Source organism: Caloenas nicobarica, chromosome 7 (genome assembly GCF_036013445.1).
Source record: "Caloenas nicobarica isolate bCalNic1 chromosome 7, bCalNic1.hap1, whole genome shotgun sequence".
In the NCBI taxonomy this organism is placed as follows: domain Eukaryota; kingdom Metazoa; phylum Chordata; class Aves; order Columbiformes; family Columbidae; genus Caloenas; species Caloenas nicobarica.
Window position 1 is genome coordinate 8968837 of NC_088251.1, and position 13843 is coordinate 8982679.

At 39.8% G+C, this 13843-nt stretch overlaps 1 protein-coding gene across 13 annotated transcripts in view; it reads left to right on the forward strand.

Annotated features, from left to right (window-relative positions):
• The window catches only part of ABLIM1 (actin binding LIM protein 1), a 217201-nt gene that overhangs the window by 173371 nt on the left and 29987 nt on the right, over window positions 1-13843 (forward strand). For all 13 annotated transcript variants that reach the window (XM_065639530.1, XM_065639517.1, XM_065639527.1 and 10 more), the window contains 4 exons: window positions 2989-3066; window positions 5810-5965; window positions 10644-10679; window positions 11936-12065. In XM_065639530.1, the coding sequence (XP_065495602.1) occupies window positions 2989-3066; window positions 5810-5965; window positions 10644-10679; window positions 11936-12065 (400 nt within the window). The remainder of the gene's footprint in view (window positions 1-2988; window positions 3067-5809; window positions 5966-10643; window positions 10680-11935; window positions 12066-13843) is intronic.

Here is a 13843-nt window from a genome sequence, read left to right on the forward strand (position 1 = left end):
GTTTCTTGCCCCGTTTAAGATATAAAGTCACAACAGCATCAGGGATTCTCGACTGCTAATGAAGGTATAATGTATGATCTAATAAAAGCTATACCCCATCACGGATTTTCAGTCAGGAGCTATTTATTATAGATCTGTTAGGAGAGGAGCCAACCATAGCAACTAAAAGGATGCCAGAGGAACAGCTTATATGAGGGAATCTTTAGCATAGATTTGTTAAGGCAAGCAGCACAAATGTTTTTAAGAGCAATGCAATTGTCTTTAGGGGAAAGTGCAAAGCTGTGACGGATTCCAGACCATATGGGAGCAGCAGAGTAGGAAATAGCCATCTGTGATGGGAACAGCCTGTGTAATTCAAAACAAGAAACAGGGCAAAGTGAGGCAGGAAGGGTGAGAGTAGATGTACGAGTCCTCTCTTCCATGCCCTAACTTCAGAAGTATGTTGTCAACTTAAACAAGATACAGGACCTGGAGCGAAAAGAGAAGCTGCAGAGTTCCAGGTCTGCTTGGATGGGGCTTCTCAGGAGGGAGCGGTGTGTGCTCGGGCAGGGCTGGCGGGATGGTGTCCTGCCCGGGGAACGTGGAGCTCGGCAACAGGCGGGAGGTAAAACTGATGTACACAAGAAGAATTACAGAAAATAGAAAACTGGTTTTAAAGGGTGTTGGATCTGGCTCATGCCTGTGTTAATAGAATGGTAATAAGGAAAATGGAGCAAAAACTCAGTGAGGAAATGATGAAGAGGTGCTGCAACTTGTCAGTCCATCTGACAACCGCTGCTGTGCTCTAGGGTTAAGAGCACCTAAAAAAGTTGTTAGCAGGATGTGGCTGAAACTATATCTTCTTAAGATGTCTATGTAATAAATTAACTGAAGTGATAAATACTAGTAAGCTTTCCTTTGCTGAAAAGGTTTTTAGCAGTGAGACTAAGAGATGAGACTAAGGAGATGGATTGCGGGCTGAGAATTTCTTGTTTTCTGAAGTGATTATAAAAGATCCAGCGTGAAGAGCAGCCAAGGGGGCCTGCCAGGTGGGAAGAACTGCCTCTAACAATTGTTTTCCTACAACAGGGAGAATTGAGCAGACAAACTCTTTAAGTATGTCTGCCAAAAGCCAGGGGTAACAGAGGCACCCCTAACAGTACCTCAAATGCTTAATGCTGTTCTCTATGTTGTAATGAAAACAATTGTTTTCCATAGCAACTGCAGTAACATATTACATGTGTCTCCACTCAAGCAGACAGTGGTATAAAATGGCAGAGTGGAAGGGGCAATAAAGCATTTCTCAACAACAGCCAGATTTTCCAGCTTAATTCTTGTAACATTTCCCTGAAACAAGTGATTGTTGTTGGGTTTTTTGCTTTGATTGTATCATGGGAGGAGGTTAAGGGCGGATGAGATATTTCTGTTCCTTTTCGGAATGTAGGAATTTGCAGCTACAGAGAGAAAAGGAAAGAAGCACATGAAGGTCCAGCTGAGAAAGTGTTCTCAGACGTGCTCTGGAGACGATTTGTGGCTCCATCAGTCCGCGGCCACATCTGCTCTCTGTTTGATCTGAATCTTCACGTTTTTTGGTGGAACATGTCCAAAGTCTTTTGTTCCTCTGGCCTTCCCTGAATGTGGTGATCTCATTTCTACAGATGAAGTCGGAGGAAGCCTGCTTGTGTGATCCATGACTAGTCTTCAGCATTTTTAGTACGGATGGTTCCAATAGCTTTCCTGGCTATGAAATAAAAGGTAGAAAGGCTCTGAAGTTGGTTGAAGGATCCTTTTGGGAAATGTGTGCTGAGAGATAAGAAAGGTCCAGTAGCCTTCTTGTGTTCACTCCAGATATTTCGTAAGAAAATTCAGCAAGCCAGGCTGTCAAGCCTTGTTTCTCTTCAGTGTGTGCCCGAAAGTCCCTTAGTTCAATGTCAGAAGCTGACGAGGTAAGGACTATTTACCAAGATTTAATTTTCAGTGACTTTGAGCTGTCCCACTGCACTGGTGTCATCAGAGTCATCTGCTGATCCATTGCTTTGTGATGGGATTTCGTTTGTTGGAGTCAATTAGGGATCAAAAATTGTTCATAATTTCTCAGTTGAGAGTGGGTATGGTTGACTACCTTTGTGTGTCTGCTGTGTGCCAAGTTTAGGGGTAATTGCCACAATAGCCTGGGTAACTTTTGATCAAATAGGTATTTTTCAAATGCATCAGGTTTTCTGGATCCCCGCATCTCAGTGATAAGTCATTTTGTCTGCTCTCACAAAACCTCCCTCAGGGAATCAGTGTCTCTTTAGTCCTGATGAAATGCTGGAAAATCAGCTAAATGTTTAACAGCACTCGCTCTGTAGGGCTGTGACTGTTTCATGGATTTCAGTTTGCAGAACATCGTCCTTAAACTTCAGGACTTTTGCAGTATGGGGAATCATGAAATTTCAGTTTGGCTTTCATGTTTCATCTAGGTCGTGCTGCAGATATAGGGAACAGCCCCAAGCCAAGTAATTCTGGGCCTTCTATGTAGAGGGGCTGAATTCAGTTCTGTATTCATAATGGAAATCCAGTGGTTGAACATCTGGAAAGTGATAACATGTGTGCTGAGCGCCTCTCAACAGTTTGTCTGCTGAACTGCTGATACCTCTAGCTGCTTGTGAACTAACATTTTGATAAAATGACCAGCAGGACTATCCTGGATTGTACTTTGTATGGCTCCTTGCAGTGTCTCTGGCAGGTGTTGTTTGGTTTTGTTCATTATTGTTGTCAGTCTTTTACACTGTATGGTTTAGAAAACCTCCTTCCACTCTCACAGCACTCCTTCCCCTACCAAAAAAAAAAAAAAAAGCCCACCTGCCTCACAAGTTTGTGAAATTTGCCAGAATGCTTGCATTTGTGTGGATGTTTTTTCCTGAATTCAGTTAATTTCAAGATGTATGCAGATTTCTTCACTTAAAACCAAAATTACCAATGTTAATGGCTTCAGGTTGCTCTGAAAAGTTACTTTTTGTTTTTCAGCCTACAAGAACATCATCAGAAAGCATTTATTCCAGACCAGGTTCCAGTATACCTGGCTCTCCAGGCCACACTATCTATGTAAGTATTCCTTCTGGCAAATAAACTGCTGATCCCTTGCACACGAAATACTCCATACTGAAATAAATCACTTTCATACCGGTGCTAATGCCTTCATTCTAGTGGTTAAATTGTTAAAATTCTCACCATGACAGATATAGTTCTTATAATTACAGAATTTCAAGAACAGGATAGGCCTTTTCTAGGTCACATTTCCCTTAGTAAGGTAACAGTAAATCTCTTGAAGTCCCTTGGTGATGTGAAGAGATACAGAAGGCAGAGAGGCCATTTGCCTTAGGGGTTATGTGGGAAGATCTGTGCACCTTGATGTGCAGTTCTTGAGAGATCTGCTGTCTGCACTTGGAGGACACAGGGAGGAGAGTCAACCTGGGTGATTCAACACCTTCCATTTCAGAAGTCAGATGTTTTGGTTGTGGATGGAAAGGTGGTTTTTATTTAAGAACAAAACCAATATTAAGCATCCTTCTATTGCTAAACTAACAGTGCTGAAAATGCAAAGTTATTGATAAACTATTTTCTTTGTGACTACCTGAGATGTAGAGTTTAATATGATTCCTTCAGTAATCGAGCCTCCTCTTTCATTATTTTAGAGGATCTCTCACATCCTGGCCTCATTATTGATGCCTTTTGAGCCCATAAGATCTTAGAAATTAAAAGTGGAAATACATCAGCAGAAGGTCGGCCCAAATTTTTCAAAGGAATAATGTTTTTCTCCTCTTTTATTCCAATTATCCAGGCATTTCAATGTTGTAAATGTCAGTACCCTTTTTTTCTAGGCAGAGAAGTCCAGAGGGTGAAAAAAGTCATCTTTTGTGGCTATACTAATGTGGTTCTAAGGAGGAAGAATATTAACTCAAATGTACTTGGGTGAATAACGGAACAGCTCAGCCTTCGCAAACTTGCTGTATTTACATGCATATAACCTGTACTTCCAAAAACTCATATTCATTTGAGAGTCCTGTTCCTTGAAAGTCCATATAACATTTGTCCTCATACAAGACATGCTCTTGGATGACCTGCACAAAATCAAGGGCAGAATTGGGATGTACCAGCTAAGAAAGAAAGTCACAGGAAGACAAGATAGTGAGAGAAAGTTAATTATGATTTTACCGATAACCTTGAGATTATAAGTGCGGGGTAAGACACAGAAATTTATCAGGTACATGTGTAATAATGCAGAAACTTAGCCAAATTACAAATCTCGACTCCTGAGTTTAATACTAGTTCTTCAGTGCATTTCAACAACAACGAGAAAAATTAGCTGATATATTAAAGGTGTTCACACCACAGGTAGCAAAACATAGAGCATGCTCTGCGGAACTGCCATTCTGCTGATAGTATTGACTTAATGAACTGTAGCTTATGAAACTTAACTGCTGCATAATAGCACAGTCTGTAGAGCAACGTGGTGGCCTAGACTGGGGGTCTACAAAATCCAATATAAATATACCATAGGTATTTAAGAATATCCAGACATATTCACAGCTCATTAACAGACAGTGGTAAAAATATTACAGAAGTAACATACATTAATGTGTCTACATATTTTAAGGATTAAATTGGCTTAAAGTATTTTGTTATATCTGGTAAGTCAAAACTATGAACAGATTTGAGGCTGTTTTTAGAAAGTGAACTATTTCAAACCTTTCTTCTCTGTCAAAAACTGTTTTGTATTGTTTCTAGTTTTTGGCATTGCTTAAGAACCACCAAGACCAGTGGTAGTTAGGAGAGCTTGTGAAAGCAAATGCACTTAAATCTGAAAATACTCTGTGCTAGTACTCAGGAATAATGGAACTAAATGTGAGTAGAAACAGATGAGCCCCATTTCCTTGTGCGGCCTACTATGAATAAATAAAACGTCTTGTGGAAGAGTTGAAAACCAGTTTGAATATGCTCTTTCAGCTTTAATCATCAAGTGCATTTTTGTAAGATGGGTAAGAATGTATGATTTTTTTTTTTTAATAAATCATCATTTAAGTAATGAAATGTATTGCCTATCTAAACTATACGTAAGGCCTCTTTCTGGCTCCTTCTGATGCGTTCAGCTGCCTTTGGAATGGATTTCCTACTTCCATTTTTTAACTAGCCAAGAGTTCCTTGCAGTCTGGGTGGAAACCTGGTCAATGTTAGTACTATGTAGCATGCAGTTAGTAAGCAACATATGCCTTAGTTAGAAGCTTGGGTGTAGCTTGAGTGGTGAGTACAAGGTAATAATTTGAGTTGGGAGTTTTGATACCCAGTCCTGAAAAATGGTCCTGCTTGCCTTTTATTTCTTTGTAATAAGTTGTATTTCCTCTTGTGTCCACAGTTTTAAGTTGCCTTTCTGTCTGTGCTCTTCTGCATGGAATCCTCTCAATCTCTGTAATCTGCAAACTAAATCGATGTTATTGTACATTTTACATATGGGAAAACAAGAGCAGAAAGGTGAAAATACTTGCCTGAGGCCACAAAATTAGTCATTTGCAGAGCTGAAGTTTCCAGCTCACTACTGGGGCTAAGAAACTTTTTTGTTAGATCTATATATGCCACGTTCTTTCTTTCCTAAACTGAGAAAAACACTGTGTGCTTTTTTAGGAGGCCAACTGGAGAAGAACAAGAAGCAATCACTTCACATGTGGAGTGCCAAAAAGAGTTTTCCATAGCAACAGTGTGACAACAAATACACAAAAATCATAAATTGTGTAAAACAGAAATTACCAATGCATTTGTGTAAGTTAATTTATCTTCTGTCTTTGACCTTCAGGCAAAAGTAGACAATGAAATCCTTGATTACAAGGATTTAGCAGCCATTCCCAAAGTCAAGGCCATTTATGACATTGAACGTCCAGACCTAATTACTTATGAGCCATTCTACACTTCCGCCTACGAGGACAGACAGGAGAGACAGAGTCTTGGAGAGGTAATGAACCGACAAGCAACTCATGCTGCTGTGTGCTTTATTCAGAGCCTGCTTCGCTTCTGTCCTCTTTTGAAACAGTTTCTAATTGACACTGCTTGGTATTGTTGTTGCTGCTGTTCAAAGTGCTTTTTGTCTGTTTGATCTGGGTTTAATGGGAACAGTCACGACGATGCACAACTAAACACTTGGTGAAACACCGACATTAACGCCAGCAGAGGAGTGGCAGGGGGAGGCTTGCAGGTTGGCTGTGTGTGTGTTCTCATAACTCGTGGATATCCTGCGCTTTGGGTACAGCAAAGCCCAGAACGTGAGGCAAAAGCCAACCTGGCGTGCTGTACAGCAACGATATTCACAACAGAATATGAGGAATACCGTGGTGTTCTACGGCACTGAAAGGGTTAAGAGCAACAGAATGCTTTCCCTCACACATATTGAGGGGAAATACATTTCTGGAGCACTTTGCTAGACATCCTGGATAAAATCTGAACTAGGTCAGGATGAAGTGCCCTGCCACCTGGGAAATCAGTTGTGTTATGGAAATAGCTGCCTCGCTTTTTAAACTGCTGACATTTAGTAAGGATTCTTGTATCCTGCAACGACGGGAAAAAAAAACCAAATCTAATGTATTCTCTTAAATTGGTATTTAAAGATATCTTTCAGGTTGTAGGGTCCCCCAGTTCGTCAAGTGAACTTCCATAGCTGCAATTACTATTTACATAGTTCCAGTGCAGATCATGAAGCAGATTTTGTCATGTAATACCATCTGACTGTGAATCAGAAATGCAAATTCAGATGGGCATGGAAAAGAATTTGCTTCCTTGCAATCTCAGTGACTTTACTGGCTGTAACTGAATTGAGTACAAAGATGAACTGAGGAAGAAGGAAGGACAGTAAGTCATTCAGGCACCAGTGCTATGAAGATGCCCAGATCAGTGACTAATAATCTGCTCTCTTAGCAACAGATCAGACCTGCCTCAGTTTTTCTACTTTGTTCTTTAATGTTTTATAGGGTTGGTCTTCTAAATTGTAACATGAGTTGGAATTCGGGAGACTGTTCAACTCAGGAGTAAGATAAGAGATTAACAGGTCAAAATATTACAGAATTTCCCCCCTCAAATTTATGTTGGTAGTGAATCTAGCTGACGTCTGGTTCAAAACCACTGTGAGATGTGCCTGTGACCTCTGACCAGCTCCAACAGGCCTGACCCATTCCACAAAACCCTCTACAAACGCAAGAGTCTTGTTATTAACAGAGGAGGAACTAACCTCAGAGAAGGTGAACTATTTGTTAATCCTTAAGGGAAAGCTTCTTGCTGACAAAGCCGAATGGTGGAAGCTGTCTGCCATCAATGCTTGTTCTGGAGATAAGTAAAAGCCTTTGGGGCTTTTCTTACCCCGTAAGTTCACCAGAATTAAATCCACTTAATTTCTGGTGACTACAGAAATTCGTTCTGGAAACAGAAGCGCTCTCGTCTTCTTTTCAGAAGATCCGGAGTTTCCACCCAATGCTACTGCTGATTTCTGTCACCTTGGGCAAGTTACCTCACCTCTTTGTACCTGTTTCCCTTCCCTTGCCCTGTTGAGAACACAAGACTATCGAGGTGATCTCTTACTTCGTGTTGTGGAAATCAAGCGACACCTCAATATTGGTACATCATACATCAGTCACTGTCGTATTTAAAAAGCAAAGGAGGTGACATTAAGTCATGGCAGGGGTTTGCATGATTTAACCTGCATTCCCTTTGCAGAGTGTGTATGTGGTGGTGTTAAATAAATGAGGGTGTGGAGTTTGTACATTAGAAATGCCCTTCACCATGATTTAAAAAAAAAAAAAAAAAAGCCAAACTCAGCTAAGAAAGATTTCTGGGTGTACAAGGGAGATTTGCAAGAGCCACCGAAGTTAACCTAGTAGCAGAGACAAACCTTAATTACAGGGAGTGGGCTACAAGAAAATTATAGTCATAAAACACAGCACGAGTCTTTCTTCTTTCTTGCAATGGAAGGGAAATCCTTTGAAAAGTTTCTCGCTCGTAATCTCGCTTGGTTTTCTGGAAATCTGTGAGGAAAAATGTTTTCCCAGAGCACCATCTAGTGGTACCAGGCAGTTGAGTTACAGATCTGCCGGCAGTTAGTGGGGAAGAGAAAAGGAGCTCATGAAGAGGTGGTTTAGTTTCTAATGTAAAAGAGATGAAAAGATACAAAATAAGATCTGTAAATAAATTTTCTGCTACTGAGGTTGACCTTTAATGTAGTTGCAGCGTTTCCAGAAACCATCAGGTTCTTTGTGTCCTATAACTTCTGCCCTGCCAGCAGCAACCTTATTAACACTGAAATCGTCTTTTCTCAGCTCTGCCTTTTGCTGCATAAATATTGAGAGAAGCAGCATTTTACCTGCACATCCTTTGTTTCTATATTCTGTCTGTTGAAAGAATTGAATGTTTGTAACAGCTTTCAGTAAACAAGCTGTCCTAAAATGAGAAAAGTTGTTTTTTCTAATGTGATAGATGTGTTTCAAAATGGAGCAGGCACCCTACCTGGTAGTTCAATAAAAATACAGTTAAAATGAGGTCGGTGCAAAATGCTGGAACTTGTGTTATGAAATGACACCTGTAAAAGTTTGCAGAAATTTCCCAGAACACAAAATTACCTGTACAACTATAGGTATTAAAGCAGCCTCTTAGGTCTCAAACTGATAGAGCATTCAGCCTGTTGTAGTGAGTAGAAGTTTTACTGTAAATTTGGTCAGAACTGGCTCTCTACCCAGACCTTTTATTTTCTTTCTTTTTTTCATCTGAAGTCAGCACTCTGTATTTCCACTGGCATACTATTCTGGAGCTGAGCTGTTTCTTTTCGGCCAACTGCACAGTGTATGTCAAACTGACTAGTATAGGCTTATGTGATAGCCGGGATTTAAAAGACCTCATAAACCCCAAAGAAGCAAGCATTCCTTGGCAGACTCAGAGTTTGAGTTGTGGCAGTTCACCTGTGCATGGTACAGCAGCAAGTTGGCTGCAGAGTGTGGTTCCACTTCCCAAAAGTAACAAGATGTTGTCAGATAGTGATGGAGTAAAAATACATGACAGGTTGGTCATGGATTCAGCATATTACTTTTTGGGATGCCTTCCCAGTCTGAGATTCCTCTGGCCACCTTTGGCAGCAGTCATTACCTGAGCAGCTAGGCAACCACAGCAGATTATGGAAATTTGCTTATTTACAGTGATACATAAATTACTAATAGAAAAACATTGGAATGCACATCACAACATGTGCTTTTTTCATTCGTATTGGAAGTTGTAGATTAGGTCTCATTCATTTTTGTGGAGAATGATGCTACAAAGTGCTGTGTATTATATGTTTCATGTAGACCAAAGTTTTTATGACTGCTGCTGTTAGATCTATAATGAAATGGTGCTTTGCTGTATAGAGCTCGGGCAGTTACAAGGATTAGGAAAACAAGAATGTAAAGGACATTCAAGGCTTTGACAGAAAGTAGTGAAAGCGGTCTTTAAAAAGCTTTACGGGAACTTGCTGAAAAGGAGATGTTCTGTACCCGAATAAAAAATGTTACTCCTTTGTTTGGACACTTTTCATGTGCAGTGTCACCAGCTCCATGAGAGTTAATGATTTCTCAGTGCCGAATGTATAGCTGGGTGTTTGTGAGCAGAAATTCTGCCTGTGTTTTACACTGCTGCTGTTGTACGTTATTGTCACAGTTAGACCAGAATCAGCAGGTTTGCTTCTGAGACATTATCTTAATAGCTGTATCATTCTGCAATAATTGCGGTCTTATTTAAAAGCATAATCTCTTGCCCAGTTTATTATGGCAATTAAATAATATTGAAGTTTAGTGCCTGAAGAAAATAATTAAATCCTGATTTTCCAGCTTCAAATTGTCTTGTGATTAAAGGGCACATAACTGGTAATTATACATTGCCTTTATTCTTGTTCGTACCATCTGTCAGCATATGCATGATCTTATGCTTCATTTCTAAAGGTATTTCTTGCCTCAGTTTCCCTATCTTTGTAATAAAAACTTTTCATAATATTGTGCATATTTCTGCCCACTGGCATATGTACAGTTCTTTCAATCTACACGCTTGTAATTCCTGTCTGTCCTCCTTACGTAACCATGGAACAGCACAGACACTTAAAGGAGATCGTATCAAAGAAGCGTTGATGACAGCTACGTACTCCTTTGCTTGGATGTGAAATGTAAGGCCTTGGGGGGAAAGCACATTTTTGCCACAGTATGTGTGTTGCAGGAAAGACATGCTTCTTCCTGGAAGTTACTCTGTATTTCTGATGGCACACAAAGCTCTGAGTTAAGTTTATTTACTTTTGAGTTCCACTTTAAAGATTTCTTCATAATAGGCATGGTTATTAAATTAATAACCCTTTCTGATTTTGATCTTTACAGCTATGTTTTAATTACCACAATGATTAGATGGCTGAGAGATCATGTTGCATGGTATTTGACTGAATTAATCACACTTCTGAAGATTCTCCCAGAAACTTTAATTGCTTCAGTAATTTATGGACCAGTTCCTGAGCAATGTGGAAAATGCAAGTTCCAGTGCAACAATGGCCTCAGTAATTTGTGCATTGCCCTGTTCCGGTTATTTGCAATGATGTTAGCGTATGCAATGATGTTTTGGTAACCTTATTTTTGTCTTTGCAGTCTCCAAGGACATTATCACCTACCCCTTCTGCAGAAGTAAGTTTGGTGGCACCTTTGGTGGCAGTATCTTATTGTGATTAGAATTGTTCACTTCACCAAATGCAGGTGTTGATTTTGTTATCAGTCTGATCCATCTCTACCGCATAGCCGCGTTTTCTGAATATTGAAACTTACCAAAAATCAACTCTAAAAAGAAAACATCAAGTTCTTATTGACAGATTGTACCAAAAGTGAAGCTGCCACTCCTACCCATTTGTTGTCTATAAAGCGGAGTTGTCTGCCCAGCAGACATCACTTGTTGTACATTTGTCCTTCTTGTGGCAGAGGTGAACTCAGGCCTCAGGAGCTGGATGATTTCCATGAGCTAAAATGCTGCTCTAAGCATCTGAAAATAAGCCGTGTTCGCTGCTAAAATATTTGCAATTCTGTCTTGGAAAAAAATGTCACTATGGTTTGGTTTCATTTTGCTTTTCCCTAGGAGTTAAGTTGAACATCACAATAATGTGAAACATTTGGGAAGTAATTTGTCAGGGTACAGTAGATGCCATTGCAGAAACATTAGCATTTCAGGGGTGGGAAGTGTTGCTTATTTGCAACAAAAAAGTTGTGGTGATTGCTGTGTGTTTAAAAAAGTGACTACAAAATTTCTCGTAAATCTTCGTGCATTAACATCAGTCCTGTCCCTTTTGTCCTGGTTTGGTGTGCTTTGTGGGGTTGGGAGAGGTATTTGGTTTTGGAGGGGGTTGTGTGGGGGTTTTTTTATTGGCGCATTTTTTTTTTTTCCCCAGGAAACCAAGTACATTGAATTTTGCCATACAATGAGGTGTCACGTTTTCAGATACAAGGGGAATCTAATTTGGAAACTAAATACCTTTTGATGTAGCTAATCAAGAGACATGGTAAATCAAGCCAGAGAGCTCTGTGCTGCAGCTTTGGATCCTTGCTGGTCTCCCCGTTCGCGGGCGGAAGGCTCATGGATCTCATGCAGCACAGACCTGCTCGGAATTGCAGGTTCCCTTACGGAGTCATGGGAATGTGGGAAAATCTAGGATTGTATAGAATTTAATAGAAATTACAGGTGGAGTTGGAACCTTCCAGACTGAACTCTGACCCAGGCTATAAAAATGGATTGGAGTCTTGGAACAGATCATTAGAGAACAATAATAATGAAGCAGGTTGGAAGCTTAAGGGATATTGTTATTTCAGTACCTTCTGTCTTCAGATCTATGAAAATGCTGCTAAAAACATGTAATGTGCATTTACATTTATTAGTGAATGCTTCTATTCTGCAGGGTTATCAAGATGTTCGGGATCGCATGATTCACAGGTCGACTAGTCAGGGCTCCATTAATTCTCCAGTGTACAGTCGTCATAGCTACACACCCACCATGTCACGTTCCCCTCAGCATTTCCACAGACCTGGTAAGGGCAACTGCATTGCAACTACATGTAAAACTATTATTTCTTTATTATGTCACTTAGTAGCACAGCAAAGCGCTTATTTCTCTTAGCAGTGAAAATTTAGGATTGAAAAATTGTTGTGTATTTTAAGATCTCATTTTCTACCTGTTTTTTGTTCTTGATCGATGCAGGTTTTTTTGCACTAGGCTGATGCGTGTTTCTTACATCATAAATATGGATCATGTGGTTTTGTTTCTGATTAATTATTTTAAAAATCTTTGTATGTTTGTGAAAATGAGCAAAAATTTGCAACAGTGAATCACAAACTTCATTCCGGAGTTTGGAAAAAGTATCACCCGTTGGAAACAGAAGTTATGGCTTCACTATACGGAAGTCAGTAACGTAGGATTCCTGCTTCCTGAAAACCAATTCGTTTAAAGCTTGGTGCAGCCATAGAGTCTCAGATTCAGCAGCAAAACCCTCAGATATTCCAAATCGCATGTAATTTTTTAAAACATAAACTCATGGTTCACAAGGTATATTTCTTAATTACAATTGCCTGGGAACATTTGAAAAATACGCATTTCATTTACTGGTTTAGCAGTGATGCACAAGTTCCATGTACAACATAGAAAATGTACAGGTCATTCAGGTTCCCAGTGCATTCAGAATTACTGGTCGTGTATATAAAGCAAGATCTGATAATGATCAGTTCATCCACACCCAAATTGCATAAAAAATACGTCTCTAAATGCTATTCATTGAATACTTTTCGAGACTGATTTTATCGTTTATGGTAATGAATTAATCTTCATGATCAGTTTTTAAATTGCGATACAATCATGCAGTTCCATCTTCCTTGGTGATTACAGCTGAACAGTTGGGATGCCAAAAGCCCATCTACAATAGGAGCTGCACTTTTAAAATTAAAGATTTATAATAGAGCCACCACTGTGGAACTCGAATGCTGTAGCCATTTCCTAGTGGGGATGGGCTGAAAGCAGCTAATTGTGTCTGTCAGTGAATGCCTTATTTAAAGGGCCCAAGGGAGATGGGACAGAAGCAAATTGTGTCTGATGCTTAGTGTTGGCAGCCTGACTGTTTTAAGATGATGTTAGGACTGAAACTGAAAGAGACCTAAAAGCGTGAAAAAGCTGCAAACTTCTGTCTTTTGATTCTGGCAGTTCTGGGGGGATTTTTCCATTTGTATCAGTTGTATCAGGGATATGGACAAATCCAGGCCCTATTCCAGACCTCACTGTGATTGAGTTTCACTGTCTGTGTTCAGTCAGGGACCTTCCCCGGAATCAGTCTCTGTTTGTGTAACTCTTGTGATGGGTGGATGGGCTCAAGACAGAGTTTGGATCCAAATGTCAAATCTTCAAATTTTGCAGCCTGAGGGATTTTCTGAGGAGATATTTGTTCAAACTTATCTCTGTTCAGATGATCTCAGGCTTACCTGTTTCTGTTTTTTATACAACAGACACAGAAGTAATTCTGTAGAATTTATCATTTTGATCTTTACTACCCTGCTTTGGGGTAGTTGTTAATGCTACTTCATAATTTTCCTATGGTAATTATGCATGTTGAATAATAGCAAGCATATATTTACCATTTTTCTCCTAATGGCACTTATCATGTTATTTGCAAGAATAATTTTTCTCTGAATAAACCCAGTGGACCCAGATAACTTCTCTTTAGCTCCCAACTAGTCCTTGAGAGAGAAGTGAACCACTGTGTTGATGTTGTCAGCTAAGGTTCTTCAAAAATTGGAGTGCTACAAGTTTTGAAAAAGTTTG